Source organism: Lachnellula hyalina, assembly GCF_007821495.1.
Source record: "Lachnellula hyalina strain CBS 185.66 chromosome Unknown contig00052, whole genome shotgun sequence".
In the NCBI taxonomy this organism is placed as follows: Eukaryota; Fungi; Ascomycota; class Leotiomycetes; order Helotiales; family Lachnaceae; genus Lachnellula; species Lachnellula hyalina.
In genome coordinates this window covers 38,693-65,149 of record NW_022157166.1, presented here as the reverse complement: position 1 = coordinate 65,149, position 26,457 = coordinate 38,693, and the positions used below count along the sequence as shown (strand labels likewise).

General features: G+C 48.2%; 8 protein-coding genes across 8 annotated transcripts; 3 read left to right on the top strand and 5 right to left on the bottom strand.

Annotated features, from left to right (window-relative positions):
• Positions 1-277: 277 nt before the first annotated feature.
• On the bottom strand, positions 278-1,878 carry gsfC (O-methyltransferase; the record flags this gene model as incomplete). Its single annotated transcript, XM_031149200.1, has 6 exons — positions 278-594; positions 661-1,170; positions 1,217-1,312; positions 1,385-1,405; positions 1,510-1,633; positions 1,693-1,878. The coding sequence occupies 6 exons, from the start codon at positions 1,876-1,878 to the stop codon at positions 278-280; spliced, it is 1,254 nt and encodes a 417-aa protein (XP_031006003.1).
• An 823-nt stretch (positions 1,879-2,701) lies between these two features.
• On the top strand, positions 2,702-3,769 carry LAE1_4 (Secondary metabolism regulator LAE1; the record flags this gene model as incomplete). Its single annotated transcript, XM_031149199.1, has 2 exons — positions 2,702-2,935; positions 2,984-3,769. 2 exons carry the CDS (start codon positions 2,702-2,704, stop codon positions 3,767-3,769), a joined length of 1,020 nt encoding a protein of 339 aa, XP_031006008.1.
• A 4,416-nt stretch (positions 3,770-8,185) lies between these two features.
• On the top strand, positions 8,186-9,430 carry LHYA1_G004236 (uncharacterized protein; the record flags this gene model as incomplete). Its single annotated transcript, XM_031149198.1, has 2 exons — positions 8,186-8,337; positions 8,533-9,430. 2 exons carry the CDS (start codon positions 8,186-8,188, stop codon positions 9,428-9,430), a joined length of 1,050 nt encoding a protein of 349 aa, XP_031006009.1.
• Positions 9,431-9,941: 511 nt separating this feature from the next.
• LHYA1_G004235 (uncharacterized protein) lies at positions 9,942-12,085 on the bottom strand (the record flags this gene model as incomplete). The annotated part of the gene is made up of 3 exons (XM_031149197.1): positions 9,942-10,021; positions 10,080-10,163; positions 10,249-12,085. The coding sequence occupies 3 exons, from the start codon at positions 12,083-12,085 to the stop codon at positions 9,942-9,944; spliced, it is 2,001 nt and encodes a 666-aa protein (XP_031006010.1).
• An 820-nt stretch (positions 12,086-12,905) lies between these two features.
• Positions 12,906-14,505, bottom strand: CYB2_2 (Cytochrome b2, mitochondrial; the record flags this gene model as incomplete). Its single annotated transcript, XM_031149196.1, has 3 exons — positions 12,906-13,063; positions 13,114-14,325; positions 14,379-14,505. 3 exons carry the CDS (start codon positions 14,503-14,505, stop codon positions 12,906-12,908), a joined length of 1,497 nt encoding a protein of 498 aa, XP_031006011.1.
• Positions 14,506-15,637: 1,132 nt separating this feature from the next.
• HET-E1_3 (Vegetative incompatibility protein HET-E-1) lies at positions 15,638-18,655 on the bottom strand (the record flags this gene model as incomplete). The annotated part of the gene is made up of 4 exons (XM_031149195.1): positions 15,638-15,684; positions 16,114-17,237; positions 17,496-17,779; positions 18,098-18,655. 4 exons carry the CDS (start codon positions 18,653-18,655, stop codon positions 15,638-15,640), a joined length of 2,013 nt encoding a protein of 670 aa, XP_031006004.1.
• Positions 18,656-21,033: 2,378 nt separating this feature from the next.
• On the top strand, positions 21,034-23,305 carry WBC30 (putative white-brown complex protein 30-like; the record flags this gene model as incomplete). Its single annotated transcript, XM_031149194.1, has 4 exons — positions 21,034-21,568; positions 21,615-21,699; positions 21,748-23,137; positions 23,165-23,305. The coding sequence occupies 4 exons, from the start codon at positions 21,034-21,036 to the stop codon at positions 23,303-23,305; spliced, it is 2,151 nt and encodes a 716-aa protein (XP_031006005.1).
• Positions 23,306-23,887: 582 nt separating this feature from the next.
• Positions 23,888-25,313, bottom strand: LHYA1_G004231 (Uncharacterized protein; the record flags this gene model as incomplete). The annotated part of the gene is made up of 2 exons (XM_031149193.1): positions 23,888-24,900; positions 24,950-25,313. 2 exons carry the CDS (start codon positions 25,311-25,313, stop codon positions 23,888-23,890), a joined length of 1,377 nt encoding a protein of 458 aa, XP_031006006.1.
• Between the last annotated feature and the right edge of the window lie 1,144 nt (positions 25,314-26,457).

Genomic DNA, 26,457 nt, shown 5'->3' with positions numbered 1-26,457 from the left:
ATGGAGATATACGCCATTTTTGCACCGACCCCAAGGTCTCTCGCGCTTCAAGTCGTCGGCTTTTGGTACTTGCTTGCTTTCAAATTCTTCATCAGATTCCCCAGTTTGGCTAACTTGTTCAACTAGGGGATCTGTTCATACGCAGAGCTAGCGAAATGAAAGGGATTGATTTGAAAGAATATCTGCATTCTTGTCCCGAAATAAAACAACAAGTCCTGTGGAGCCTCGATTATCAAGGTTTTAAAATACTACGCTAAAGCCCAGTTCTGCTTACGTTTCACCTCTTCAATCTTCCCTCGACACAAGCTCCTGGAACTCCAGGCGCTCGCCATACCTGAACCAACTCTATCCCAGCACCCTCAAATAGCAGCTTGAATCCTGCCTCGGTTCGCTCTTTTCCTCCCATAGTCATCACTGCTTGATCCATTACGACTGCTCCGAAAGTTGCTTCGTTGGCGCGCTGTGGAAGAACCATGTCGCAGACCAGAACGCGTGAGTCTGGGGACATGGCTCGGGAGATATGCGAGAGTATATTGATGCAAACTGGATCGGCGTAATCGTGCATGATCATACGGAAAAAGTATGCTTTTGCTCCTATGCAGAAAGAGACTTTCTGTCAGCTCACTCTCGATGCTTGGTGTATGAAGGGAAACTTTGAACCTTTGATGGGCTGTTCCGTCCGAAAGTCGTGTTCCATTTTGACAAAGTCTTCCGGGACCTCGTTATTTGCCTCGGCCATCTCAATGACATCCTTTCGTTCTTGCAATACACATTTCGTCTTGTCTAAAGCCGGATAAGCATCCGTAATCTGCTTCAAACAAACACCGACGCCACCTCCAACATCCACCAACTCCGTAATTCCTTTCTCGACGTCTGCAGGCGTGCTTTTCAGAAGGTTGAAATCAAAGTGTCCAGTTACCGGGATGGCAACATCCAATCCGGACATGCCGACTTGAAACGTCTGGATTTTCTCGGGGTCCTGAGCCATGATTGCCCAGACTGGAGTCCCATCTTGCTTGTGACTCCATGTGTAAGGGTTGTTGAGCGGGTCATCAGGCTCGTGGGCTGAAGATAGTTGGTTGCGGGCTACGAGGTAGTCGTCAAAGTTGTACATGTTCTTAAACCACTCATCGTACCTGCCAGTGTATAGGTAAGGAGGTGTGCTGAGTGCTGGAAGAGAGGAAGATATTGTCTTACATGGCGAGGAATAATTGACCTGGGCCTGGTCGAGATGTGATATAGCCAAGCGAGTACTTGGTGTGCATATAATCACCACCATTGTCGCGGGTTTGGTTCAGAAATCCTACCGCGACTGGAAATTCAAGGGGAGGTCAGAAGCTACTTATCCTGGACGCCAGGTTTCACGAGACATGGGGAAGCTCACCCAGAATACGACCCATTCGTTCTATTTCAATTTGTTAGTTATATGCTTCATACCACTTACAATTTACATCTGCTTTATACAGACCCCACGTTATGAAATACAAAAACGAAAGATATTCACTGTACCTAACAGTGAATCTTGTGCACCAGTCGCTCTTGAAAGCTCTTGCAGAGAAATCGAGCCAGTCTCGGGGATAGCTTCAAGAACCTTTAATTTAATAAAAGTCCTAATAGCGACCGATTCAGCCATCTAGAGATGGCAATAAGTCAATACATTGCACGCGTTTCTCGCACGCCAGGACGACCAACGTGAAGTCCATGGTAGTAGGGCAATTGTTCAGCTGGAATCAGCGACTGCGTGATCTGCTTTGCCTTTTCAATAATATTGATCCGCGACATGTAGCCATTGAGATCTGGCGAAGTCGAGTAGCCTTGGACGGCACTGGTGAGGTCAGCGAGCAGAGCTTGAAGGTCATTGGGGGCTGGCATGGCCATCTTGATTCTTGACTAAAGGTTTTGGGTTGAAGTGAGAGGTAATTAATCGATTGCAAGTGGCATGGCATGGCAGTGGAAGTAGAGGTGCGGCACGGAAGAAGCAGAAGGGATTGCAAAGGTACCTAGGAACGCGCCACTATGCGGTTAAGAACCATGTAGCATAGATACACAATATAGAACAAGGGACGGGACGGAGTGGAGGAGGGACTTGTATAGTACGAAGTAAGGGAACATAACCCTGCACCCGCAGACATTAAATTGGCTGGTAACTTATCTCGATTGGCCATCCGACTTTACATATCTGCATGAGGATTCCTTCACCTTTAAATGATGTGTTGTCGACTTCCATTGCCCCACCACACGATTACTGTACCCCGCAGCTGTCAACCATCTGTTTCGGAATCATCCGTAGACTAAGAGAGTAAATGGTTTCTTATTGGTCAAGGAGAGAATCTACAACGCTCTTCGCACTTTCCAGGAATAAAGACAAATGGTACCACTTCACTCCCATGACCGGGTTTAGGTGCAGGTGGGGCCGGTCGTTACTCGAGTACAGTAGCGTGTATCCTCGCATGTCAGTCGCAGTCTGGACGCAGGGAAATTTCTTCGGCTTCAGCTTCGGCTTCAGCTTACATTTTATCTAATTTTGAGATTCAATCTAAAGAACTGACTTACCCTCACAGTATCATATCACACTGCGGAGACTTCTTCACAGGCACGGGCTTGAAAAGGGGTATTCGCTTAGCTTTTGTTCTGACCCCGGATTTCACAACCTCCGCGCTTCATTGAGAAGGCCCCCTGGTGGACATCAGACCCTGAAAAGATGGAGGCATCCGGATCTGGAACCGGACCACCATCAATTGCAACTATATCCACTGAGCGAACGAGTCTAATCGAACCCGATGATTCCATATCCGACGAAGGATACGCCGAATCGACCACGACTAGTTACATGACCTCTATAGCATCAGACATACGCCACGGAATCGAAGAAGATGGTCGACGTTACGCTGCCTATGGACAACACAAACAATGGATACCCATAGACGACCCGGAAGTAAGAATTTCCTCGCCACCCGATGATATGTAACTGACTTCCCCCAAGTTGGACCGCAATGATTTCCAACACTGTAAATTCACGCTCCTCATGGGAAACAGGCTACACCTAGCGCCAATAAAACCAGACCCGCACCGGATACTCGATATTGGAACAGGCTCCGGAATCTGGGCTATAGACATGGCCGAGAAGTACCCCTCGGCCTCGGTCATCGGCGTTGACACCGCGGCCGTCCAACCCACCATGGTACCCCCGAACCTGCAATTCGAAATCGAGGACGCAGAATCCGAGTGGCTCTGGGGCAAAGACAGCTTCGATTTCATCTACGCGCGCGAACTAATCCTGTCCATCCGCGACTGGCCAAAGCTGATGCGGCAATCATACGAGCACCTGAAACCCGGCGGCCATCTAGAGATTTCCGGCTCCTTGCCGTATTTCCAATCCGACGATGGCTCGTTGCCAGCGGGCTCTGCTTATGCGGAGATCGCGCAGGTGTTCTTCGATATGGGGGATCGGATTGGGGTTTCTGGACACGATCCCTTGAAGTGGAAAGAGCAGTTCCTGGAAGCCGGGTTTACCGATGTCAAGCAGACGATTCTGAAGATCCCGACGAATCCTTGGCCGAAAGATCGCAGGATGAAACAGATTGGTGCGCTGGAGATGTCGCATTTCAGGGATGGGATTTCAAATATTTTCGCGAGGGGGTATACGCAGATCTTAGGTGGTGATCCGAATTATTTCGAGGTGTTGATGGCGAGGGCCAGGAATGAGGTAACTGATAGGAAAAGGCATTCCTATCTGTTATTGTGGGTTGGGAAGAAATGCTCAAATTGACCGCGCTGACTTGTTTAGTTACGTTGTTCATGGCAAGCGGCCAGAAGCTGAGAAAAGCAGGTCGCAGTCATCGTCATGACAGTCACCATCTGAAAACTTCTATCGCATCACAACTCGATTTAGACCATGGCTCGAGCTATTGCAAGAATCCTTCCCAAGAGTGAGGAGATTGCTCTGCAGCTATTATGTTACCACTCTAGAAGCAAAGACCCAAGGCTCAGTTGACATGGAATCTGCAGACACTGCACGAGGTATTCTACGCCTTACTTACAATTCTACGGCGAGAAATAACGACAAATTGGCGCTGTTAATGGGGTAGAGACGTATATAATGAAGCGTGTTGAGGTACTGTATATAATTTCTGGAAACCAAGGTATAAGGGGCGGTTCACGTGATATTTATCATTTCCCCGGTAATCTTGAAGCAAGACCTCAGCTAGATGTGTTTTTGTCTCGTTATAGACTATTATAGTGGTTTTTAATCTCTAGGGGAACTAGTTTGGAGTTCGGAGTTTGGAATTCTGACGTTTTGTTGTAGCTGGAACTAATTTAGTCAAGATTTCTGTTCCCTACCCTACTATACTATATAGGGATCTTTGTATCTTGCATGTTGTTTCTTTCTCAGTGCAGATGTCTGTTTGGTAGGAATGTATCAAGCAGTGGTACATCATCTGCTAATAGCCGTCATATGATTAAGGTAAATATTGGTTGTACTCAGATCTTGTTGTACTGCTTTGTTTGCTGCGCACAGAAGGATTATGAGCCGACTTTACTCCGTTAGATCGGCTTTGAGTTCTTTGAGATATCGCTTTTACCTACACAATTCATGGATTAAAAGATCTTGATATCTGGCTACGCCTAGAAGTCCTGGAAGAAAAAAGCCCGTCGAGCGGTCAAGGCCGCCCAGTGAATCTCTATGTGGTTTGTTCTGCTTATTCCAACACTTTGCCATAGATCGACGCAAGATATCCTGATAAATATTCCACACCATGGCAACTCCACCAGCACATAAGCTCATCGGATGCTACATCTCGCCGGATGCTCTCACATCGTCGGAAACAAAAGATCCGGTCACAAACCATTCACCGGCTCGTTCACAGGCAGCGCCTCGCAGACTGGTCCTTAATACCAAGTCACTGGATGAAATGATTGAAGAGGCCATTGTCCGAAAGACGCGTGAGCGGGGATACACCAACGATGAAGACACTTCTGTACCTGATACCACGGAGCGACTGGAACCCACACTTCGTCGGCGAAAGCGCAAGACAAACCATCCGCCTGGGGATTCTAGCACAGAGCTTAAGGTAGAACAGGTTATCGACAAGAGAATGGTCACAGAATACCTCGTGAGATACGGAGGAGAGGGTAAAAAAGTGATGGCACAATGGGCCAGAAAGTCTGATATTCCGAGTGCTAAAAAAGCCATTCACACCTTTAATCGACGTCTTCGGGAGTGTCAGTTCCTTGGCTTGAAATTGCCTCTGAATGAATCCCAGAAAGGGCTCAAGAGAGGTCCTGGGAGACCAAGGAAGTCGTTATTGAGGCCACAGGCCCAACAGCAGTATGATCCTTCTCACCAACGGAGTCGGCAATAATGTGCCCTTTTTTTTGAATTGACAGGAGGTAGCCTCAGGATTATTAGTTGATTCTGCGGGAGCATCTTCTACAATGCGTGTGATTCCGAGTCAATGCCGCAGGTGTGGAAGGGGCAGCATCGCAACTTCCTCATGAGACTGCCATCATGACCAATTTGATCAAAACTTCCTTTCGACTTCAACATACAACTTCCATAAAACCATCAGTCGGATCCATATACCTAAGAAAGGTAGGCTCCCCATGATCTTCATTGGGGTTCCATTCTTGCTGGATTCCTCGACTCACCTGTTTGCCCAGTACGAAGTATTCTTTCTTTCTGCAAACCCGCGGTATGGAGGAAGCCCAGGAAGCTCCATCTGAAAGCACGTCAACGTCTCCCTCCAGGCTTTCGGAGAATGATGCACCACAAAATCAAGAAGATGTCGAGACTACTCCAGCCGTCTACTACACATCGGACACAGAAATGGACTCGGAATCTCCAGATGACCAATCAGGCTACACTGTGCACACATTTTTAATCTCCACTGCGCATATGAACCCTCGGGATGCTCAGTACGCACCGCTTACAGATGCTGAGAACGGCTTCCGGGATGATCAGTCCTCACCGTTTACGAATGCTCCACCCTTGCACGCGAACCTTCGGAATACTCAGTCCATACCACTTATGGATGCTTTACCATCCCAGACGGACCTCCAGAATGCTCAGCACACACCATTTATGAATGTGTCACCCTCGCAGACGATCTACCAAGAAGCTCCACCTGCGCATGATTACTTTGGCAATAGGGCTCCATCCCCGGCTCCACAAGGCGGGTATTCCCCATCTACCGGATATTCTGCGAATTTCGACGGTCCCCCGATGCACAATCAGGAGTTTGAACAAGATCATAGCCCGTTCATTCGGCAACTACCACCATTTAATCCTGCGCAGATTCCACAGCAGTTCGGACAAAATCAACAGTCTGGACAGAATCAGAGCCTGATCAATCCGCAACTGCAACCATTCAATCCTGCGCAGATCCCACAGCAGTTTGGACAAAACCAGCAGTTCGGCCAACACCAGCAGTTTGGACAACACCAACGGTTCGGGCAAGATCAGAGCCTGATCGATTCGCAATTGCAACCGTTTAATCCTGCGCAGATCCCACAGCAGTTCGGACAACACCAACAGTTCGGACAAAATCAGAACCTGATCGATCCGCAACCATTCAATGCTCTGCAACTCTTACAGCAATACAACTCCCATTCTGAACCTCAAATACCAGAAGCCCATGCTCTGCAAAATGCATTGTATGGATTTGGACAGGACGGCAGTATGCCCTTTCCGCAACCGCAACATGCCTATCCGTCTCATAATGGCCCACAAACGAACAGCAATTTTGGGCATGTTCCAACTCAGTATGGCCAAACCCAGGTAGTCTCTCAAGCCCAGGATTTCTGTCCCTGCCAGACGCAATATTCTCTGCCGCCAACTCCAACCAGCCTTTCTACACTGCCCACTGCAGGCATTCTTATCCCAAGGCCTGTGGGCAGTCTCCCTCCTTCGGCCACGCTTCTAGCGACGTTGCAAAGGACATATGAACATGTTAAAGCTATTGAGCAGAGAAACACAATGGAAGCAGAAGCAAGGGTTGCGCTTACTCCCTCAGCCGAAAGGGGAAGGTCGTTGGAAAGGACATTCAAAAATGTTACAGCTGAGCAGTATATAGAAAGAGTGGAAGAAAAGAAGAAGTAAGTACATTCGAGAACCTTCAGCTGAGCAGTATATAGAAAGAGTGGAAGCAGAAGCAAGTGGTGCGCAACCAGCCCAAGCCCGCCCATCAATGTCGCAGTCAAAGTTAGACATCGCGATCATTGGCAAAGCAAGCGCTGGAGAAGACCTTCGACTCCACCTTCTCTATTCGAATGGAAAGTCTGAGTGGGTTCTGGGGTTACAGCTTTGGCAACACATTACTAATTTGTGATATGATAAGTCTCCACAGGATGGTTCGGGATCCGGAAAATGAGTGAACTTGGTGTTAAACTAAACGTAGAGGCTATTAGCGCGCAATGCCACTGCGTAGGTATATACGGAGAGAATCGATAACATTACCCATTGACGCATGCTATTTCCTTAGACTAATATGGAGAGGGAGGGAAGAACCGTTAAGAAAGAAGCCAAACCCAGCTAGAGTGCCGCTATTGTCTTGGATCTACTGTGAATTTCCGCTAAGCAGCGGCAGTGACTCTGCTGCAAGAAGCTTGTACCGGTATCCGTACATCTAGCAGATATTTCCAGGAATTAATTGCGGTTCTCAATGAATGATCTGTTTGTTATAACCTTCTTCATCTCCCCTACGTTATTCCTTTGACATTCCAGAAGAAAATAATTACACCTTTAATAGTATTCCTATTGGAATAGTATCCAAGTATTCCCCTTACTGCACCTAAAGTATGCCTCTATGTTCATCCTTCAACACGAACGGATAATCTTGCGGTGTCCGTCTTCAAAGGGCTAGGAAAGTCATGTCAAAATTAAAGTAACGGGAGGTAGAAGACTAGAAGTAAAGGATAGAAAAGATCATCCAAAGCTCAATTGAATGATAAAAGTCCCTACTCAGTCCAGATGTGGAAAGAAGCACTCATAATTACCTGCAATATCTTAAATGAGTGTCTACTAGAAAGTGAATGGCCTCCTGCTCTCGTCTATTTCTCTCCTTTGCTCTCCTATAAACCTCCCATTTCCATTTCCATATTCTCCCTCTCCCTCCCCCTCACTCCATCCTCACACAAACCTCCCTCTCACCGCGCGCGCCGACCGATTAAACAGTTGCGAAGCGAAATGTCTTCTGTCTCGTCACACGGCCCCGAGACCTCCTCTACGGAGCTGTTCACCCCTCGCCATGTCCATCTTGTCGGTAGTTCGCCCTACGGTACCAACACTGAGTTCTTTGAGGCCATGAGCACTGCTCTGCCTGGCCGTCTTGTTTGTCTGTAAGATAGTATTCCACTCCTCATCCCAATTTCATAGATTCGCTGTTCTCAAACACAGCACCGCTTTTCATTAATTACTCGCTCTTTACTTCTCCACTTCTCCAATTCCTCCCAGCATCGTCCAGCGAAACTGCATGCCCATATCCACTCCAAAATCCCCATGGCATATTCACTGACCCCTCCCCCCTCACACAGTCCAGACGGCGAGACCGGCACCCGGCACTTCTTCGTACGCTGGCAAATGGACGTCTTCGCCTCCAGCCCGCACATCCTCAAAGGCTTCTCGCAGATCGGCGACTACAAAGCCTACGAACCAGGCATTGCGCAGTCCTCGCAAATCACGCTCGGAGCTCTAGGCTACGACACCCACGCCCTGGCATCCTACGCCGAGTTCTGCGCGCTGCGAGACAAAGGGGTTATCCCGCACGGTGTACGCTTCCAGGTCTGCCTGCCGACCCCGCTTAATGTCGTCGGCTTGTGTCTGCTGCCCGAGTATCAGGCCGAGGCGGAGCCGCTGTACGAGGCTGCGCTGATGGCTGCGCTAAGGCGTATTCAAGATGGTGTTCCGAAGGAGGATCTGGCGGTCCAGTGGGACATGGCGTATGAGATTGGCATGCTTGAGCTTCCTTGCGCGTTCAATTCTTGGTTCGACGGTGATGTCAAGCAAGGGATTCTGGAGCGCTTTGCTCGTCTAGCGGGAGCCGTCGATGAGGGTGTCGAGATGGCCTTTCACCTATGCTATGGCGATGCAGGACACAAGCACTTTAGCGAGCCCGCGGACATGGGTGTGCTAGTTGATATGGTGAACGAGCTCTCCTCACACGCCGGCAGAGTCGTAGATTGGGTGCACGTTCCCGTCCCCAAGAACCGTACTGATGAAGCGTACTTCCTTCCGCTGAAGCACTTGAAGGTGAACAGCGAGACGCGGGTTTTCCTCGGCCTGGCGCATGCGTGGAATCTAAAGGGTACGAGGGAGAGGATCCGCGTCGCGAGTGAGTTCTTGCATGGGTTTGGTGTCTCGACTGAGTGTGGCTTTGGACGTACCGGGGTTACTGAGCCGGAGCTGCACTTGCTTCTGGAGAAAAAACTTTGACGCTGAGTATTGTACTGTGCGTTGCGGGAGTTTGCTGGTGTTTGCTGGGGCGTTTAGCGGGAGTTCTGCATTGGCTTCTTTGCGTAGATGGAGTACCTATGTGTCTCAAGTTATCGGGCACTTACTTCGTACATCGTAAATGAAAAGAATACAACACATTTGGGTGCCACCTCTTTGCCATGTTTTAACCTCCGCTGTGCTGTCCTGGGGAAAATGAACTTGATTCCGTTTAACAATTCGGGCTCTTAGGCGGAGGTGCTGGTATGAAGACTTCAAAGACTGTAAATGATATTCTCATCGCTAGTATGGAATAGGGGTCATCGCTCGCTTCTTTCAGTGGCCCGTGGGCCCCTACCAAAACATGTAGTCCTTCCCATCCCGTGACCCCTCGAGAAATATGAGGGTGTTCAATTATAAATATGTAGATTATATATAGTCTGGCATGTCGATACTAGAAACCTATACGCCACGCCGTGTACAGTACAGTACGGCCGTAAGAGCTCACCTCACATCACCTCGTTAAGAAGAACATCGTAGCGGCATCCATAACGGCCTCGAACTTCCTGAACAGCGCAAACTCCTCTCCAAGGCCTATCCCATGCATTAGCTTTCCATACAGCTCCGGGATGGGGGGTAAGGCAAAGTGAACCTTCTGGTGCATTATGGACATCATTTGCGAATTCAATCGCATCGTCAATCGCCTTGATCAGCTCATTCGGACTCTGTGTCCCGTCTAGTAGACCTATCATCAGCGTGCTCAATTTTTACGAAACCGAAGCCAAATAACGGAACGCAAAGGAAGATTCAAGGTCACTAACCATCATTAAAGATCCCCAAGCCCTGAACCCGCCCCTCAATCTTTTCAACCTTCCTCTCCCTCCCCTCAACCCTAACCAGCACCGCCTTACCCAACAGCCGGAATCCAATCCGATTACTATCGCTCCTGGGTCTCACAATCACAAACACGTCTTCCGCGCCCTCTATCTTACAAAGGATATCCCTCGGCTGGATAACAGCAGAAGCGATGCCTACGAATTGCCCATCGCCACTAACGAAAAGCCGCACTTCGCCCGCACTGTCGCACGAGAAATACGGCGGGCACGTATTGCGATACGTGCTCTCGGTGCGGAAACAGCGCGCCTGCGGACTCCACGCAAAGCGCACTCTCAACTGTTCAGTAGAGTGATACTCCCTCACACTCAGTTTCGCGACATCGGCTTTCAGCCGCGCGATGTTGGGCGGGAGGTGGATGTGCAGTACTTGCGCGTGGTGGTTATACAAGGCGTCGAGTTCCAGGTGGGCGAAGAGGATTTTAGAAGGCGAGGAGGCGGATAAGACGTCGCTGGCCCAAGCGACGGTACCTAGACCCTTTGCGTTTGCTTTGCTGAATGAGTTCCGCAGTAGGTAGCTCTGCGCCTCGTCTACGATGCTGAGGAGGGCGTCGAAGGTCTTTTTGTCTTTGTTCCAGAGCGGTTCTTCGAGCAGGGCTTGCATTGAGCGTTGAGAGGCTACGAGTTCGTGGGATGATGGGTCCTGACTCGAGTTCTGAGTCGACACGCGGAAATGGACGTTGTCTCGTGAGAATTCTGATAAAAACGTGTCAATGCAGAGCTGGGCTTGGGATTTCGAGTAGTCGGGATCAATCTTTAGGCCCTTTTCATCTTGTGTTGATATGCTCACAAGCCCGTATATCCGATCCCTGATATCGTAGCATCCATATTCGTGTTTCTGACACATCTTAAGGAGATCAGTCATTTTGTGTTGTGTTGGGGTTTGCCCGTTCTGTAGTCTGAGCATTGCTATCCCGGGGGTGCCGACACACCATTTTGCAAATGCGATGCCATTATCTTGTTCTTCCGGGTCCCTGTTGGCTTTGGAATCCAGGAATCGCATGACTGAGATGAATTGCATCCAAGGCGCCTTCTTAGTCCCGCAGTATACTTCCAGATTATAGCCGGACAGAATTTCCTGGAGAATCCATACCCGCCGCCAATATGGCCGATTGAAAAGACTGGTTAATGTACTTGCCGTTGCTCTCTCTAAAGGAGCAGAAATATCCGCCCAAGGCATCCTCTGATTGACTTTATCAAACGCAAAATCGCTAACCTCGTCCGCGTCCCCCAACCAAACCAACACCTTAGACGCCCGCTGATAAATCTGGCTCATGTTAGCCACCATATGATTCCGCTCCGGGACATCGCCCATATTAATACACAAGGCATCGATAAACAACAAGCGCGACTCGGTAGGAAGCCGCAACGCCTTCAACGCAGTCAACAGATTCTTGCGAACAAAACACGTCGACCCATCGACGGACACTGGGGTCAAAGGCTCGGCAGGCCCCCACATGTACGACAGAGCCTCATAATGGGTAAGCCAGTCATCCAGAAAGACATTGTCCAGCACACAGGCGATCTCGTCCTCGCCCGAGCCAGGAAGCAGCACCAGGACACGGAACTGACGCTCTCCTCTTAGCGGATTGTATCTCAAGGTCCCGTCATGTGTAGGTGCATTCGGCGGCTCAAAATAGGCCGACAGGGAGGAATCCGCAGGGGTGAGCGGCGGGGCGGGCGGCGCGTGGGTGAGCCCGGATAGTGCGGGTGCGGGTTCGGGCTCTGGAACAGAGCGTCGCGGGCCCGTTAGGAACTTGCGCATCTCAGCTTGAGCATGAGCGTGAGCATGAGATTGAACGAGAGCGACCTCGTTTTCCAGCTACACTATAGTATTGTACGTGATACTGTATGAGCAAATTAAGAAACACAGCAGAGGTGAGATGAGATGAGATGAAAGTAGAGGAAATGCAGATGGTGATGGATATTACTGGGGCGCAGTGAGGTGACGCTGCATCGGTCAGCTCGGTACAGAATATGGGTACAACGAACTGCCCAATCGGGCCGTAAAAACCACACCAACTCGTAAAATGACTGGATACCTATTTATATCCGTACCTACCTATCCAAACTAGGAAGGTACAAGGTACCTCGATGCCATTAAAACGGCATTTTTCCATGAGATTTACTCTTCTGGGCCGGGAATATTCCCATTCTAGTTCGTAAAGTATTTCTTGGCATTTATCTGATTTCCAAATAAGAAAGAATTTATCGTATCCAGAGGGCTCTTTTTTCCAGCTTAAGTGGAGAAATACAAGCTTCATGACAATATCCTATACAAGTAGGTTACACAGAATGGATTGTTACAGCAGCATCAGCCAGCCCTTAGTCATGCCCCGAGAAGCTATTTGTGGGATCGGATAATTCTATGGAGACTCCACCTAGGAGGCCCTTCCTTGACCACTTGGTTTCACACCGGAAACTTTCGCATCTCCATTCATTTGAAGAAAAGAATTCTGGATATGAAATAAGAGTGGCGGCACTTGCCTAGCTCCAAGTCCCGGGAGGGACCGAGCCGTCTTGTCAAATGAGAGATCGGAACAATTATATTATGCATATACACCCAGGCTTATTTGTATTGCTTTTTATATCTTCGACTTTGGTCTCCACTTGGCATACGCATGTTCTTCCCCATCAGGAATCAAATGATCTACAGCCTTCGTATTCAGCATGCCTGGATGAACCTGAGAAAGGTCCGTGATACCCATCATGCGCATCGTCGTCTCCAGCTCATCTTTTAAAACTAGTTGGGTAATCAGTGTGAGTTCATGAGGATATTCGATCAGAACCTACTGTCGACGTATTTCTCCACGCCTTCTTGGCCGTAATTCAAAGCGAATAGGAAACCTCTGCCAATACCAACACTCCTAGCACCCAAACATAGAGCCTTGAAGATATCCGTCCCCCGCATAACCCCTCCATCAACAAATACCTCCATGTGGTCAAAGACCTCCGGACAGTGCTTCTGCAGCTCGAGAAGAAGCAAAATAGGCGGCGGCGCAGTATCCAGGCTCCTGCCCCCATGATTACTTAACACAATCCCCTCGATTCCATTCTCCATGGCTCGTTTGGCATCCATATGCGTCTGAACGCCCTTCAGAACAATCGGTAGCTTTGTGCACCGCCTTAACCACGGCAGGTCTTCCCAGCTAAGACTTGCATCGATATAACTGCCCATGATCCGTCCCAACGACCCACCTTTTGCATCATTCTTCGCTTTCGCGCCGCTCATAGGCGTGCTCAGACTTTCGTCCGCTAGCACCCGTTCATCAGCCTCTCTCTTCCCGGGGATAGGCGCATCAACAGTAACGAAAATAGCCTTTACGCCCAAACCCTCTGCTTGCTGAAGCAAGCTCTCGCTCTTGGCCCGCTGCTTATCAACATACAGCTGGAAGAAAATCGGCAGCCCCTCTGTCCCTTCTCCTTCCTCATGCTCCCCATATGATCCCCATCCGCTCACGCTCTCGAAGATCTCAGCAATAGGAAACGACGCATTTGTTGAAACACAGACCGGGATCCCTTTCGCCCTACACCCCCTTGCAATCCCCTTCTCCCCATCAGCATGCACCATCTTCGCCATCGCAGCCGGGGCGCAGAAAATCGGCACGTCCATTTTATAGCCTAGCATGCTTGTGCGCGTATCGACGTCCTTCACATTGACTAGTATCCGTGGTCTGAGACCGATATCTGCGTACGCGGAGGTATTGCGCGTTTTGGTGTAGAGGTCTGTTGCGGCGGAGGAGTAGAAGGCCCATGTTTTAGGGGTGAGGGATGTGGAGGCGGCGGCGGTGAAGTCGTGGGTGTTTATCAGGGTGGAGAGGTCAGGTTTGGTGGTGGGATGCAAGGTGCTTGTGGGTATTGGAGGGTTTGCCCATTCTGCGGTTATGCTAGTGGGATCGAGGGTTCCGAGGGCTTTTGAGGAAGGGAGGGAGGTTTTAATGAGAGAGGGTCCGTGGATTTCGGAATATGCTGTTGTGGCATCGCGGCCGGCATGGCGCTGGATTACTGAGGCATTGTCAGTGAGCAGCGAGGAAGGGGATTTGGGATGGAAGACATACTGCTTGCACCGCCAGGGTGCTCAGGGGCGAATTCTGTAAGGTCGTAAACTGTGTTGTCGACTACAATCCATAAATCTTCGGGAATATTGTGTTGAGTGACTTCTTGGACGGAGATAACTCGAGTCATTGCTGTGTACTGTACGGATTCCTAGAGGTAGCACGGTCAATTCGGATATTGTCAGTGTCAATTGACGGTTAAATGCAATGCCAAGAGAGATAAGAGTGATTGGAGAGATAGGAGCTATATATTTGATCTATATACATGGCGTACAAAAGATACCACGCAATAGTGGGATTGTTGAACTGGTAGTTGAAGATGTAATGGTTCGGGACAGCACGCCCCGAGAGACATCTGCCAGATTTGTCAGCACAAGCGACGTTAGAATGCTTATTAATCAATCGTCACACTTCTCTCTCTCGTTGCGGAAGTCAGTACTGATATTTCATATATATACGAAGGCAGATAGTATCTTATAACCATACCTGCGAACCGTAATTACTATGATCATCTATTCTTTCGAAATTCGATATTTGACACGGGAGAAAGCTATTGTGAAGACCGACCTCAAATCCCGAGGTTATTGTATCTTAGTGCGGAGAAAGAGATCATGTCTCAGCGAGCAGAAGTAGAGCAAAGAAGGAAAGAGCGGATGACTTCGCATATGCTATGCTTTGCTCTTTACTACCTACCTTGCAATTCACTTCTTTGAATAAAGGACGATTAGAGTCAAGTGTCAACATTAAATCGAACTCGAGCTGTGGTGACACACATTCCCACCAGCGATATGGTTAGCCATAGCCTCAAAAGCTGGTATAGTCGGCGTTGTTCTCGTGGGAATCCTGTACCAATTCCTCTTCAAACCTCCTATATCTGATGTTTTGGGAGTCGCTCGCAAGCTTGATTCAATCAAGGCGTACAGCCATGTCCGTTGCAGAAAGATAGACAAGCTTGGCTTAGAAGGTTGTGAAGATATGTGGATGCATGAGAAGATAGGATATCTCTACATGGCATGCTTAGACAACAAACCCTGTCTCCAAAGTCGCATTTGCCAAACCCTCGCATGCTAGAGATCCTTAAACACACTGCTAAGTGGCGACTAGGCTAGCTCGTATCATGCCTACTTGCCCTCAAGCTGAATCGCCGGAAACCAATCACACACAAGTCGACACTAAAGAAAAATACAAATATTATCAACCAAGCACTATATATTTGGAGGCAGCGACAGAGCTCTGTTAGTTACTCCAAGACCAAAAACAAACTATTCAAGCTCTTGTTTAACATACTTGAACTCAGCAACCGAGACACCTATATTGTCAATACAGAGCATTAATGGATTCGTGGCAGCTTCAATAGCTATATACCTATCGAGGTACGATCGACCCGCTGCCATAAGAAGCTCATCTTTCGTTGTTCCATGCCACACAAGGCTTGCCGAAGCCAAATACCCTGGCACAGTTATCTGTTACAGTCGCTGACAAAATCGGCTTCCCCACAAACTCACTTAGATAATAATTTCTTCTCGTTCTCCCTTTTCGTCAACACTCGAATAGTAAACTACCCTTTTACCTGATTCCTTGTTCGCGAGAGCCACATGATAACATCGCGCTAAGAGATGCTCCCCGTCCCAGCAGTGCTTTCCTCCAACAAAACATTTGTGGCACAGATCAAAGTTAGCAAGGTGGCAAAAATCACAATGATAGTGCATGTCACGACAACGTTCGCTGCACAACGTACAAACGCAAGAATTGCCGTAGATATCTCGAATGACCTCAAGCCTTGTCAATCTGGCATTTGCAGTGATGGTACTGTCATATCCTGGGATAAAACTTTCGTCCTCGTTGAGCAAATCAATCTGTCTAAAGATCTCCTCATCCTCAGGGAACATTTGGAGTAACTCCCAAGCAGCCGGTCTTTTGTGGGGATCTTTCTGGCGGCATAGTGCAATAATTAAATCTAGGTAGGCCGGTACGTCCACCGCAGCCTTTGGCAAAGCAATTGGATCCCCGTGCTCGTCACAAGTGGCAAGCTCGGCATTGTTGCATCCTGCAAGCGAGCAGAAGGTTCTGGCGCCTTGCTGATGCTGATCACGGTACAGGTGCCATAGCAATAAGCCCAATTGGAAGATATCAAAGTCAGGTCCAACCTGGCCATCTCCCTTCTTGAAAGCTTCGGTGCGGTATTCTGGTGGTAGCAAACCACCGTATCGATGTACAGCGGTATGGTTGCCATTGCCCAAGCCTATGATCATTGCATTGTCGCAGTCATCAATGCAGACGCACCAATTGTATGTTCTCATGCCTGCAACAACGTGACCACGTTCGTGGTATGCTGCAAGCCCTCGGACAATCTGCTTAGCCCATTTTTGTCTTATTGGCCATGGTATAGGTTTGCGTTTGAACTTATGAGCGTCCATTAGTCTGAACATCGGTCCTTTCGAAGGCAGCTCGACAAGCACGCCCTTTAGCTTCTTCTCGGAGTCCACGATTATACTGACTAACTGTGCGACATTAGAGGCACCTCGGAGAGCAACACTGGCCTGAACTGCACGACATAAGCGGTCGGTTCCCAATTTGCCCGCGGTCATAGTCTGGTATAAAACCCACCGGTTGTCAAGGTTTGCTACCAGGTAAGTTGTATGGACGTAGGCTGTGATAAGATCTGTTTCTGGAATCATCCGCACGTTCTGATGGTGAAGAACTTCGGTGAGGTTCCAGGTGTTGTCTATAATGCCAGTATCAAGCATTCGTAGTTGGCTTGTCGCTTTAGGTTCGCTGTCGCCGCCCGTAGCATTGGATTTCTTGTCAAAGCGAATATTGATCTCCGTATCGTCGCCAACATCCGGATGGTTAGTTATTATTCTTTGTAGTAGCGAAATAACATTATCAGGAAGTTGGCGCCATCCAATATACGAAGGCCGCTTTAGCTTATGCTCCACTAAGACTTTCTAGTGAGTGGTTCCGACGGCCACTGTCGTTCTGAGTTTAATGCGAATCTAATGACGTGGAGTCTTTGCGACAAAGAGATTTTGTGTCATAATAGCAATAGTTGGATTTATTTCTGCCAGAATGGACGAGTAGCAGATGATTTGTGGTCCGATGTCATTGATTGTGTATTACTCAGGTCGAAATGAAGACAGTGCCTCGAAGTAGCCAAGTGGAGTTACAAAGGCGGATAACAGTTGCGTAAGTTTAAGGAGAAGGGTGCGCAGAAGGCCTGGACGATCGGTGCCGCCACTTTCTGTCCCAATCCCTATCGCATTCATGAGTACCTTAGGACCCTCTTCGTGATTGAGTATGGATTGATACGTGGCTGGCATGGCCGATGACCCCTGGAGGCCTAGGCTGTTGCTTCGAATGATCAGGGAAGTCGCCAGCCGCGCTTGCACCATTTGCATCGCGCTCTGTATCTAGCTATTAGTCCAGTGATTTTAGGCTGGCTATGACCACGCTCACCTGCAAAAGTTTTATCTCCTGTACAGCATCGTCGCAAGCCGCATCGGCCGCGAAGCCAACGTGTTGTTAGCTTTTCCTTCTATATAAAAATTTGTGAAAACGGCGGCGTAATGCTCGGGTCAGGTACAGAGTTCACGTCGCAGTTATGTTTCGAATATTGATTGAAAGCTTTGGTATTACCTAAACAATTAAAGGATTTACTTACTGTATTTTGAAATTTCTTCATAAAGCCTCCTGAAAGCTTTCGCTTTTCCTTCTCCATATACTAGCGGCATAGTCACATCGAAGATACCAAATAAAGAATAGACGTGATCTTCCTCGCGTTTTGTTGTACGTGCCTTTGCCCACGTCATACGTTCTTCAATAGTACACTCAGCCAAGGGACGACCACGCAAGACGTCCAGAGAAATGCCCGCAACATTAGAAATAGCTATTTCCAACGTCAACTTGTTGCCAAAATAGGTCCCGTCGCGTGCAAAAAAGTCAACGTGCTCTGGCGCAATAAGTTCTTGAAGCGTCCAACCTCGACTGAACCAGCGACTCTGTGTGAAAAGAGCCTCCCACTCCTTGCCGCCTAATGGCGTGTCTCTTTCTTCATGGGACGTGTAGACATCAGATAGATAAACGTAGCAGCGTGTAGCGTTTTTATACCATCGAAACATAGAATTAATAGCCTCAGAGAGTTCTGGTTCGCTCTTGCGGTTGATACAGCAGGTGTCGATCCAGATGTACGCGAGCTTTTCGATAGAAGCCTGCTTCTTGCAGAAATCAATCTTGCTATAGCCAGCTTTATGTTGTTCCTCTGCCAGTTTCAAGATCCTCATAGGTCACCTCCTCTTTATTGTTCGTATGCCATGTGTGCGACAGGATAGCGTAAGCGGGTAGCCCATCTTCGCCCTCAAATTCCCGAAACCTTAGCTCTCCTTTGTCGGTCCAAGTCAAAAGGCGGATCATTGCGCGTTTCGTATTGTAGCCTAGGCAGAATCTATTCAGCAGGATACAACGCCTCATATATCGAGGGAGGCACGAAGAAATGATAGGCACAGAAACCACGAAGACGCAAGAAGAATCACGATAGTATGGCGCAGATAATTACGATAACAGCAGTAACAGTAGTAGAACCAGTATCTGGGGGGAATATAACAGTAGAGGATACAATGCAGAACCAGATAACTGTACTAGGATGTTTGATAAGATAAGTTACAGGTTAAGAAGAATCCTTTCGGCTGCTTGTAGAAACTTGTCGAAGAACGCCACACTTTCACGTGACATCAATATAATGTGTAATAAAATACGACTAGCGTGCCTGTAAATATAACATAAGGTAGGTTAGTAAATCCTTCCTCGCTTATTAAGATGCTTGGCATTTTATATACCTCCCTCCTCCCTCTATGTCAGGATTGGATCACGTGGACGCTCCGTTTTGGATTTGCTTAGGATTCGCTTAGGTTTTAGACAAAGTCCATGTAATCAAAGACCTTTTGCCGATGGATAACCTTTCTATAGATGAGAAAGGCAATATCTATGCTGCCTCGTTTCCTAGGTCGTATATATTTGCTTGTTCTATGAAAGACCCGTTTAATATTAATCCACTGAGTGGTATGGTTAAGATTAGCAGGGCTGGAAAGGGACACCAGGAAATAAGGAGGAGAGCTGATGCTAGGAATTGGGATGACGGAGAGTATATTATTAAAGTGATGGTAGTGTTTTGCCTGCTTTAACAGTTGCTATTCACAATAGTTAAATAGGGAGGGTATTCCTAGGAGGAGCATTATCCTTAGTTATTACTATCTATAAGACTTGATAAGGTTAATAATAGTGGTATAGGATGGGATAGGATAGGACAAGATATAATATTATAGAGTACCTAGGTAGGTAGGTTATAATATACTACCAGTCTAAATTTAGACGCAAAGGATACATAGTCGTGTCCCAGTCCTGTGGGAGTGGTAGTCCAGGGAATATCCATACTGCAAGTTGGCGGACATGACATGTGTCTGCCTCGTCTAACCTAACCCTGGTACTAAGTAACCCAGCCTCTCTAATGATCGACGTTATACTCCGTATTACGCAAGGTACAGTTCAGTACGTACCAGGGATGGATCTCGTTTATCGCATTCTGACCCAATGAGTGGACGCGTACCGGATATTCACGTGATCTAAGGCTTATTTATAACTAAGACCCCTGGTGCCTCAGCCCCGCCAGCCATGTGCACAGATCCTGAGTAAGGCAATAACCCTTTGGTGAAATGGAAACGAACGGACCAATCAAGACGAAGACTTCGGTCGAAGACTTCGAGAAAGAAATGCTACCTCTGTAGGGAGGCGATGAAATCATTTGTCTACGAGTATTGCACCAAGTAAGGTATTATTACTTCACGTCAATTGCAACTTCACCGCCACAGATCGTCTCCGGAACAATGGCTCATCGTCCTACCAAGGCCAAATGAGGCATCCACGGTGCAGAGGTACAGTTGAACCCTCCCCTCCAGCCGCACGCTAGCTTTATTGGTCCGACGGTACGAGATAGTTCCCAAATGCCCCATCCTGGCCCATCTAATTTCTGCAAAAGAGGCACAGAAACACATTGCCCATATATGGCAAAGCTGACCTCAGAAATGTACGGTAGGATATCTCTCGTTGTTTCCCTCTACTTTCCTCTTCTTACGAGTCAGTGTGTGTGAGAGTGCGTGAGTATCGATCCTCGCATACGTCCAGTGCAGTGGAAATGTCTTCTTCTTCGATCCCTCCTTCTGCATCGCCTTCTGCGTCTGAATCTTCAACCCCGAAATCAACTGTTGCAGCGTCGAACTGTATAACACCCGGTGCCATTGGCGTGCCGTTGCAAAACTCATCTTCGTGGAACGCGACTGGCTGTGGTCAAGGCTTTTACTGTCAGTGGGCATACAATAACTTTACACGGTAGATCAAGGCACTGATAATAATTACAGGTGAAAACAACAATGCTACCTTCCCACCTCAATATTGCCCTCCTACGGCCGAATGCCAGTCCTCACGTCTGTCAGGGCAATCCTGTGATCCCCAAGGCACCTTCGAACCAGTTGTATGCCAAGCAGGATTCTACTGTCCCAAAGAGGGAGGAAAGATAAAGTGTCCAGCAGGGTCGTTCTGCCGCATAGGCTCGTATGAGCCATCAAAATGCAGCCCAGGCTCAAGCTGCAAGGAGGGCTCTATCCGAGACATGTTCTTTCTGCCAATGGGAATCCTCATAATCATCGATGTTATACTCGTCACGGCTGTAGTCATTGCCAAAATCCAGTCGCGGTACAGAACTAAACATCCGAAAGCGAGCAAGAATAAGGGACTGCCATTTGGTGGAGTTCCGTTTAGGAACAAGAAAAAATACCAGGAGATCGGCGACGATTCATACCCTTCGGCCATGGAAGCTGGCATCCCTCTGCAGCATAACTTGGAGTTTCAAAGGCCCGATTTGAGACGCAAACCTACGGGGTTTGAACAGCTCGGTTTACAGGGGGCAGAATACGCTTTGCATGATGATCTGCAAGATGATAATGGAGCATCTAGGACTGCTTTGCAACAATTTGTACAGTCTCTGTCTAGAATCCTTGGGGCGAGCAAATTTGGGTTGAACTTCGAGTTCCAGAATTTGCATTTCCAGCCGAAGAAGAATCCCAAGCCGATCCTTTCAGAAGTGACTGGAATGATTGATGCCGGCTCGCTGTGGGGTGTGATGGGTGCTTCTGGTGCTGGAAAATGTAAGTTCTCATATACCTGGAAATCAACTTGGCTAATCCGATGTAGCTACCTTTGTAAACGTTCTCATGGGTAAGACTCCGAATACAGGAGGTATCACTAAAGTCAATGGAGTTGCTGGAGATATCAAAAAGTATGTTTCCCAAATTCTATTCTGAAGGGACAAACTGACACATTTTAGATACAAGAAGATCATCGGCTATGTTCCTCAAGATGATATAGTCCTTCCAGAACTGACTGTTCGAGAGAACATCCTCCATTCTGCCCGAGTCCGTCTACCCGCAAGCTGGAGTGACGGCGAAATCCAAAACCATGTCGATATCCTCCTACGATGTCTGCAACTCGACCATGTGATGCACTCGCTGGTAGGAAGTACCTCTGCACCTGTAATTTCTGGAGGGCAACGGAAGAGAGTCAGTATCGGTATGGAGCTCGCCGCCGCGCCCATGGCCCTGTTCCTCGACGAGCCTACTTCAGGTTTGGACGCAACAGCCGCGGCATCAATCATGTCAACCCTAAAAGCCCTCTCTCGGCTCGGCATGACAATCGTAACCATCATCCATCAACCGCGACAGGAGATCTTTGAGTCCCTCGACAGTCTTGTCCTACTTGGTAAAGGGCGCATGATCTACACCGGCCCTGAGAGAGGAATCCAACCCTATTTCGAAGGTCTCGGTTTCTCCTTCCCGGACCACAGCAACCCAGCAGATATAATGGGAGATATAATCGCCGGCGAAGGACGCCACTACAAGCCGACAGGCGACGCTAGCGTCCAAGGCCTTATTGACTACTGGGCCAGCCAGCACCCTGCAGCCACCGAAACCGAGTCCAAACGTTCCACCGTCTCCATGGCCGAAATGAACAACCTAATACAAACCATCAAGCAGCGTGGCGCTCCCTGGTATCGGCAAATTTGGTTCTGCTTCCACCGTTCCCTAGTCCAGCAATACCGCATGAAGTCCTCCTTTTTCTTCGAGCTGGGCGTTGGAGCCATGGCGGGCTTCCTCATTGGTCTAGCAGAGGAAACACAAAAGGGAACGAATTTCCGCGGGATTTTCAACCCCCCCTATTCCATGCTCTCTGCCAGTGTCGACTACTCGGCCGTCCCGCAAATGGCGCTCCTCGTCGGCCTCGCTATCGGCCTCACGGCATCCGCGCCGGGCGTCAAGATCTTTGGTGAAGAAAAACTCGTCTTCTGGCGTGAAGCAGCGGCGGGACATAATCGCTTCGCATACTATATCGGCAAAGTAGTGTCTACCATCCCCCGCATGCTCCTAGCGAATTTCCACTTCACCACCATGTTCATGGTACTGTCCGCGCCGCGCATCCCCTGGTTCGCAGCCTTCGCCGCCAACCTGCTATACTTCTGGTGTATCTACGGCCTCGCATCCTGCGTCTCCATGGTCACGCGGCGCGAAGACGGGCCGCTCCTCGCTGTCATGTCATCGCTCATCGTCGGCGTGCTGAATGGCATGTCGCCGTCGCTCAAAAAAGTCCGCGGCTGGCACATGGCGTGGCTGTGGCGCGCGTCGCCGGGCACCTGGCTCGCCGAGGCGTATTTCACCGAGAACGTAAGTCCGTATCGCTATTTGTACCAGATCGATATGGCAAAGACAAGCCTAGGCTATCATCTCGGGAAGTATAGTACGGATTTGCTGCTGTTGCTTGCGTTGGGGGCTATCTATCGCGTTGTGGCGTTTTTGGGACTGCGGTTTATGTATCCGGCTAAGCAGCGGTGATGGAGGGGGATGATTGTGTATTATAGCGTGTTTATATATACATGGTCATATATACATCTTAACGTATCTATCGTATATGAGTACAACACTACCTAAGGTATTTATTTTAAACTAGTTTTCTTTCACTGCAGATGTTAAACTCGCTCACTTTTCAAGTTCTCTAAGATGGATTGGAGTATATTATTGAAGTAGAATAGAGAATAAATGTCCTAGATGAGGTAGAAAGATCTTTTAGCTAGGATGCGGCGTTTAAATGGCTGAGGTCGGTAAGGTAAGGGAGTAAGCGCAGAGCTATTATCAGGGGACTCGCTCGCTTACTTTAACGCCGATAAAGGGCCCAAACCATATATTTTGACCAAGGGATTGAAGTAGGCAAACAAAAAATATTTTGAGGTTGGCCGAGGCCGAAGCTGAGGAAATACAGACAGAGAATGAACCTACAGTGCTGAATTTAATAATCGCCAGATGGTCCAACTGCTACCGAACTTTGAAGATTCCGACAAATAGCTTCGAGGGAGTGGAGGACCCCTTGCACTTTCTTGCCGCCCACTCTACGAAAGAATCCAGGTTTAAAATCCGCAGCTACTTTGGACGTTCCATTAAAAAACTATTGACACTTTGAAGAGTCGCTCTGTTTGGATTCGCATCTGGCATCGAGGTTGAAATCCATCCTAGTCGACCTCTGATGAAGCTCTTATCGATAGTAGGGTTCGTCTTCTCCTGGAACTTCCCCCCGCTGTCAAAGAAAAGGCAGAGAAGAGCAAGCGCAACACCAATAGCTAGATCTTTACCACTCTCGCAAGCGATGACTATACGGCTGGCCACATCATTCTGCTCTTCTAGCCTGGATGCATTTCTTTCCACAAACGCCACGATGAATGGTAATGCTGCTCGGAGATTCCGACTACCCACCTTGTGAGGTCCAAGTCCAATGTCCAATCTTGTGGCAGACGTCGTCCAAGTTTCCTCTTTAGTGACCGTTGGACGAAGAAGAATTGTCAGATCCCTATCTTCCGTGGTAATTGCGGAGATTTGAGTAACAAATAGCTTCGCTGTAGGCTCCACACATCTCGCACTTCCTCCGCCAACAGGTCCCGAAATGGCTGCTTGTTCAACAAGGGCTGCTATGAGTTCCAGCAAATCAAAATCTGGGGTCGAAAACAAAGCGTTTCGGTTTGTCCAGAAAATAGATGGCGTCAGGCCATGAGCCCAGTTCTCCGTATCGTCTCCTGCTCCTTGTATGTAACCCCCCTCACTGAGTTCTCCACCTGTCACTTTCCGTGAAACTGTACAGCATATAACGGGATGGAAATTTTCAAAGACAGATGATGTAGACACTATGTTAGATTCAGGAGTTACCCATATTGGACGTAGGGGTTTCGATATATGTGACTTGTAGGTTTCAAGGGATACATCGAGGGCATTGAGGGACCTTTCGAAGTATGGCAATAGGGCGAATATTTGGGCATTTTCGGTATTCGATACAACTTGTGGAGGGGTATATAAAGCGTGAGATCGGGAATCGGCAGGGAATAAAACTCGATTTATGACGCTGCACCATATTGGTATGGTCTTGCTCAGAGCATCGGGCATTCCTAGAACTAGTCAGATACAGCGAAACACGTAGAAAGTAGAGCTCCTTACGTTTTCCCCGTCTAGTAGAATCGATAATGATACACCCGTCATTCTTGCCAATAACCTCGAGCAGGTGAAGATTCAGTCGCCTCGAACTAAACTTCCAGACTCCGGTATGTCCATCTGTGCTCTTGAAATATGCACTCCCTCCTTTCTTCTCGGGATCGATGTACCAACTTCCGCACCGCTCATTTGCAATTAACGGTCGCCCGTACGCCGCCTGTATCTTCTTTGCAAAAGCTGCATCTTCCTCAATAGACCGCAGGCGGTTGTGAATGGAAAGTGTAGACCTCTTAAGCTCGCCGAGTGTTTTGGAGAAGTTGTGGTTCGCTTGGTCGGAGAATATAAGATCTTCAGCCGTAGGAGCGGGCATTGAACACCGTTGTTAGTAATTCTTTGTTATGCGGAGCGAGGGGGGGTTGAAGTGTAGTGGGGTGCAGATATATTATATTTTTCGCTTACGTAAGCAATAAGCACATAAGCGCGTTGCTACATGTCCATCTCTTTCAACACCATGTCTAACCTGATCATTCGAAACGAAACAAACATATATATAAACTTCGCGCACGGGGAAATTCTCAATTTTGGTTTCGCCAACTGTCCTTTCTCACTATTACCTCTCAAGTCGAGACCTTCCAGTCGAGAGACGAAACTCAGCCCTTGATCATTCGACTATGCTGCAACACTTCTGTTGACCATGATCCCCCCACTCGGTCTCATAAACGGGTGATGCAGCTTCCATCATCCAATTGCAACATCAGGGACGATTCTCATGAGCCGCTCAAGTGATGTTTGAGGGCGTTGCAAGTCCACACCACTTCAACTATCAGCTGGTCTCTCGTCATTGTTTACCTAGACCTATCCATTCTGCATATGAACCTTCTGATTCGTCGGATCTGAGAGCTCTTCTAGAAATTGACTGTTTCTGGGGCAAGTATTCTCTGACTTCTAAGTTCTCACGATTCAAAACTTGTCAAATCTCTAAGAACCTTCTTTTTAAGGTCGTTTCCTTTAAAATGCTGACGATCCCAAAATGGCCTTCTAAAACATTTCGATTCCACTTTTCATAATTACCGTATTCACGCCCCACAGTCTGGTAATTCCAATCTCGTTGTCCAATCCCTTTTCAAGATGTCGAAAGATCAATGCAGATATTTGACAATTATCCTCACTTATATTAAGGAGTCCTAAGCGAGTGTTTCAAGCCTGTCTCTTAATAATTTGCCTTATACTCCGATTGGATCTCGGCTGTATAAACATTTCTCCTACCCCAACAAGTTCGGGCTCGTCCTCGAATAAATGATCTGATGGCTCCGCAGTAATCCCAAAGATCAAATTTTCCGGAAAAACTTGAGTTACATTAAAACGGAGTGAGTGGAATTTGGTAGCGAATACTTGGCGTATTCGACGGCCTTGCATGGTTAGTGTTTGATATTAATAGTTGAGCCTCGAAGGGGAGTTTGCGGGGTAACCATGTGGATACTGGCAGCTTCACAAGCTGGTCCTAACAAGCAAGC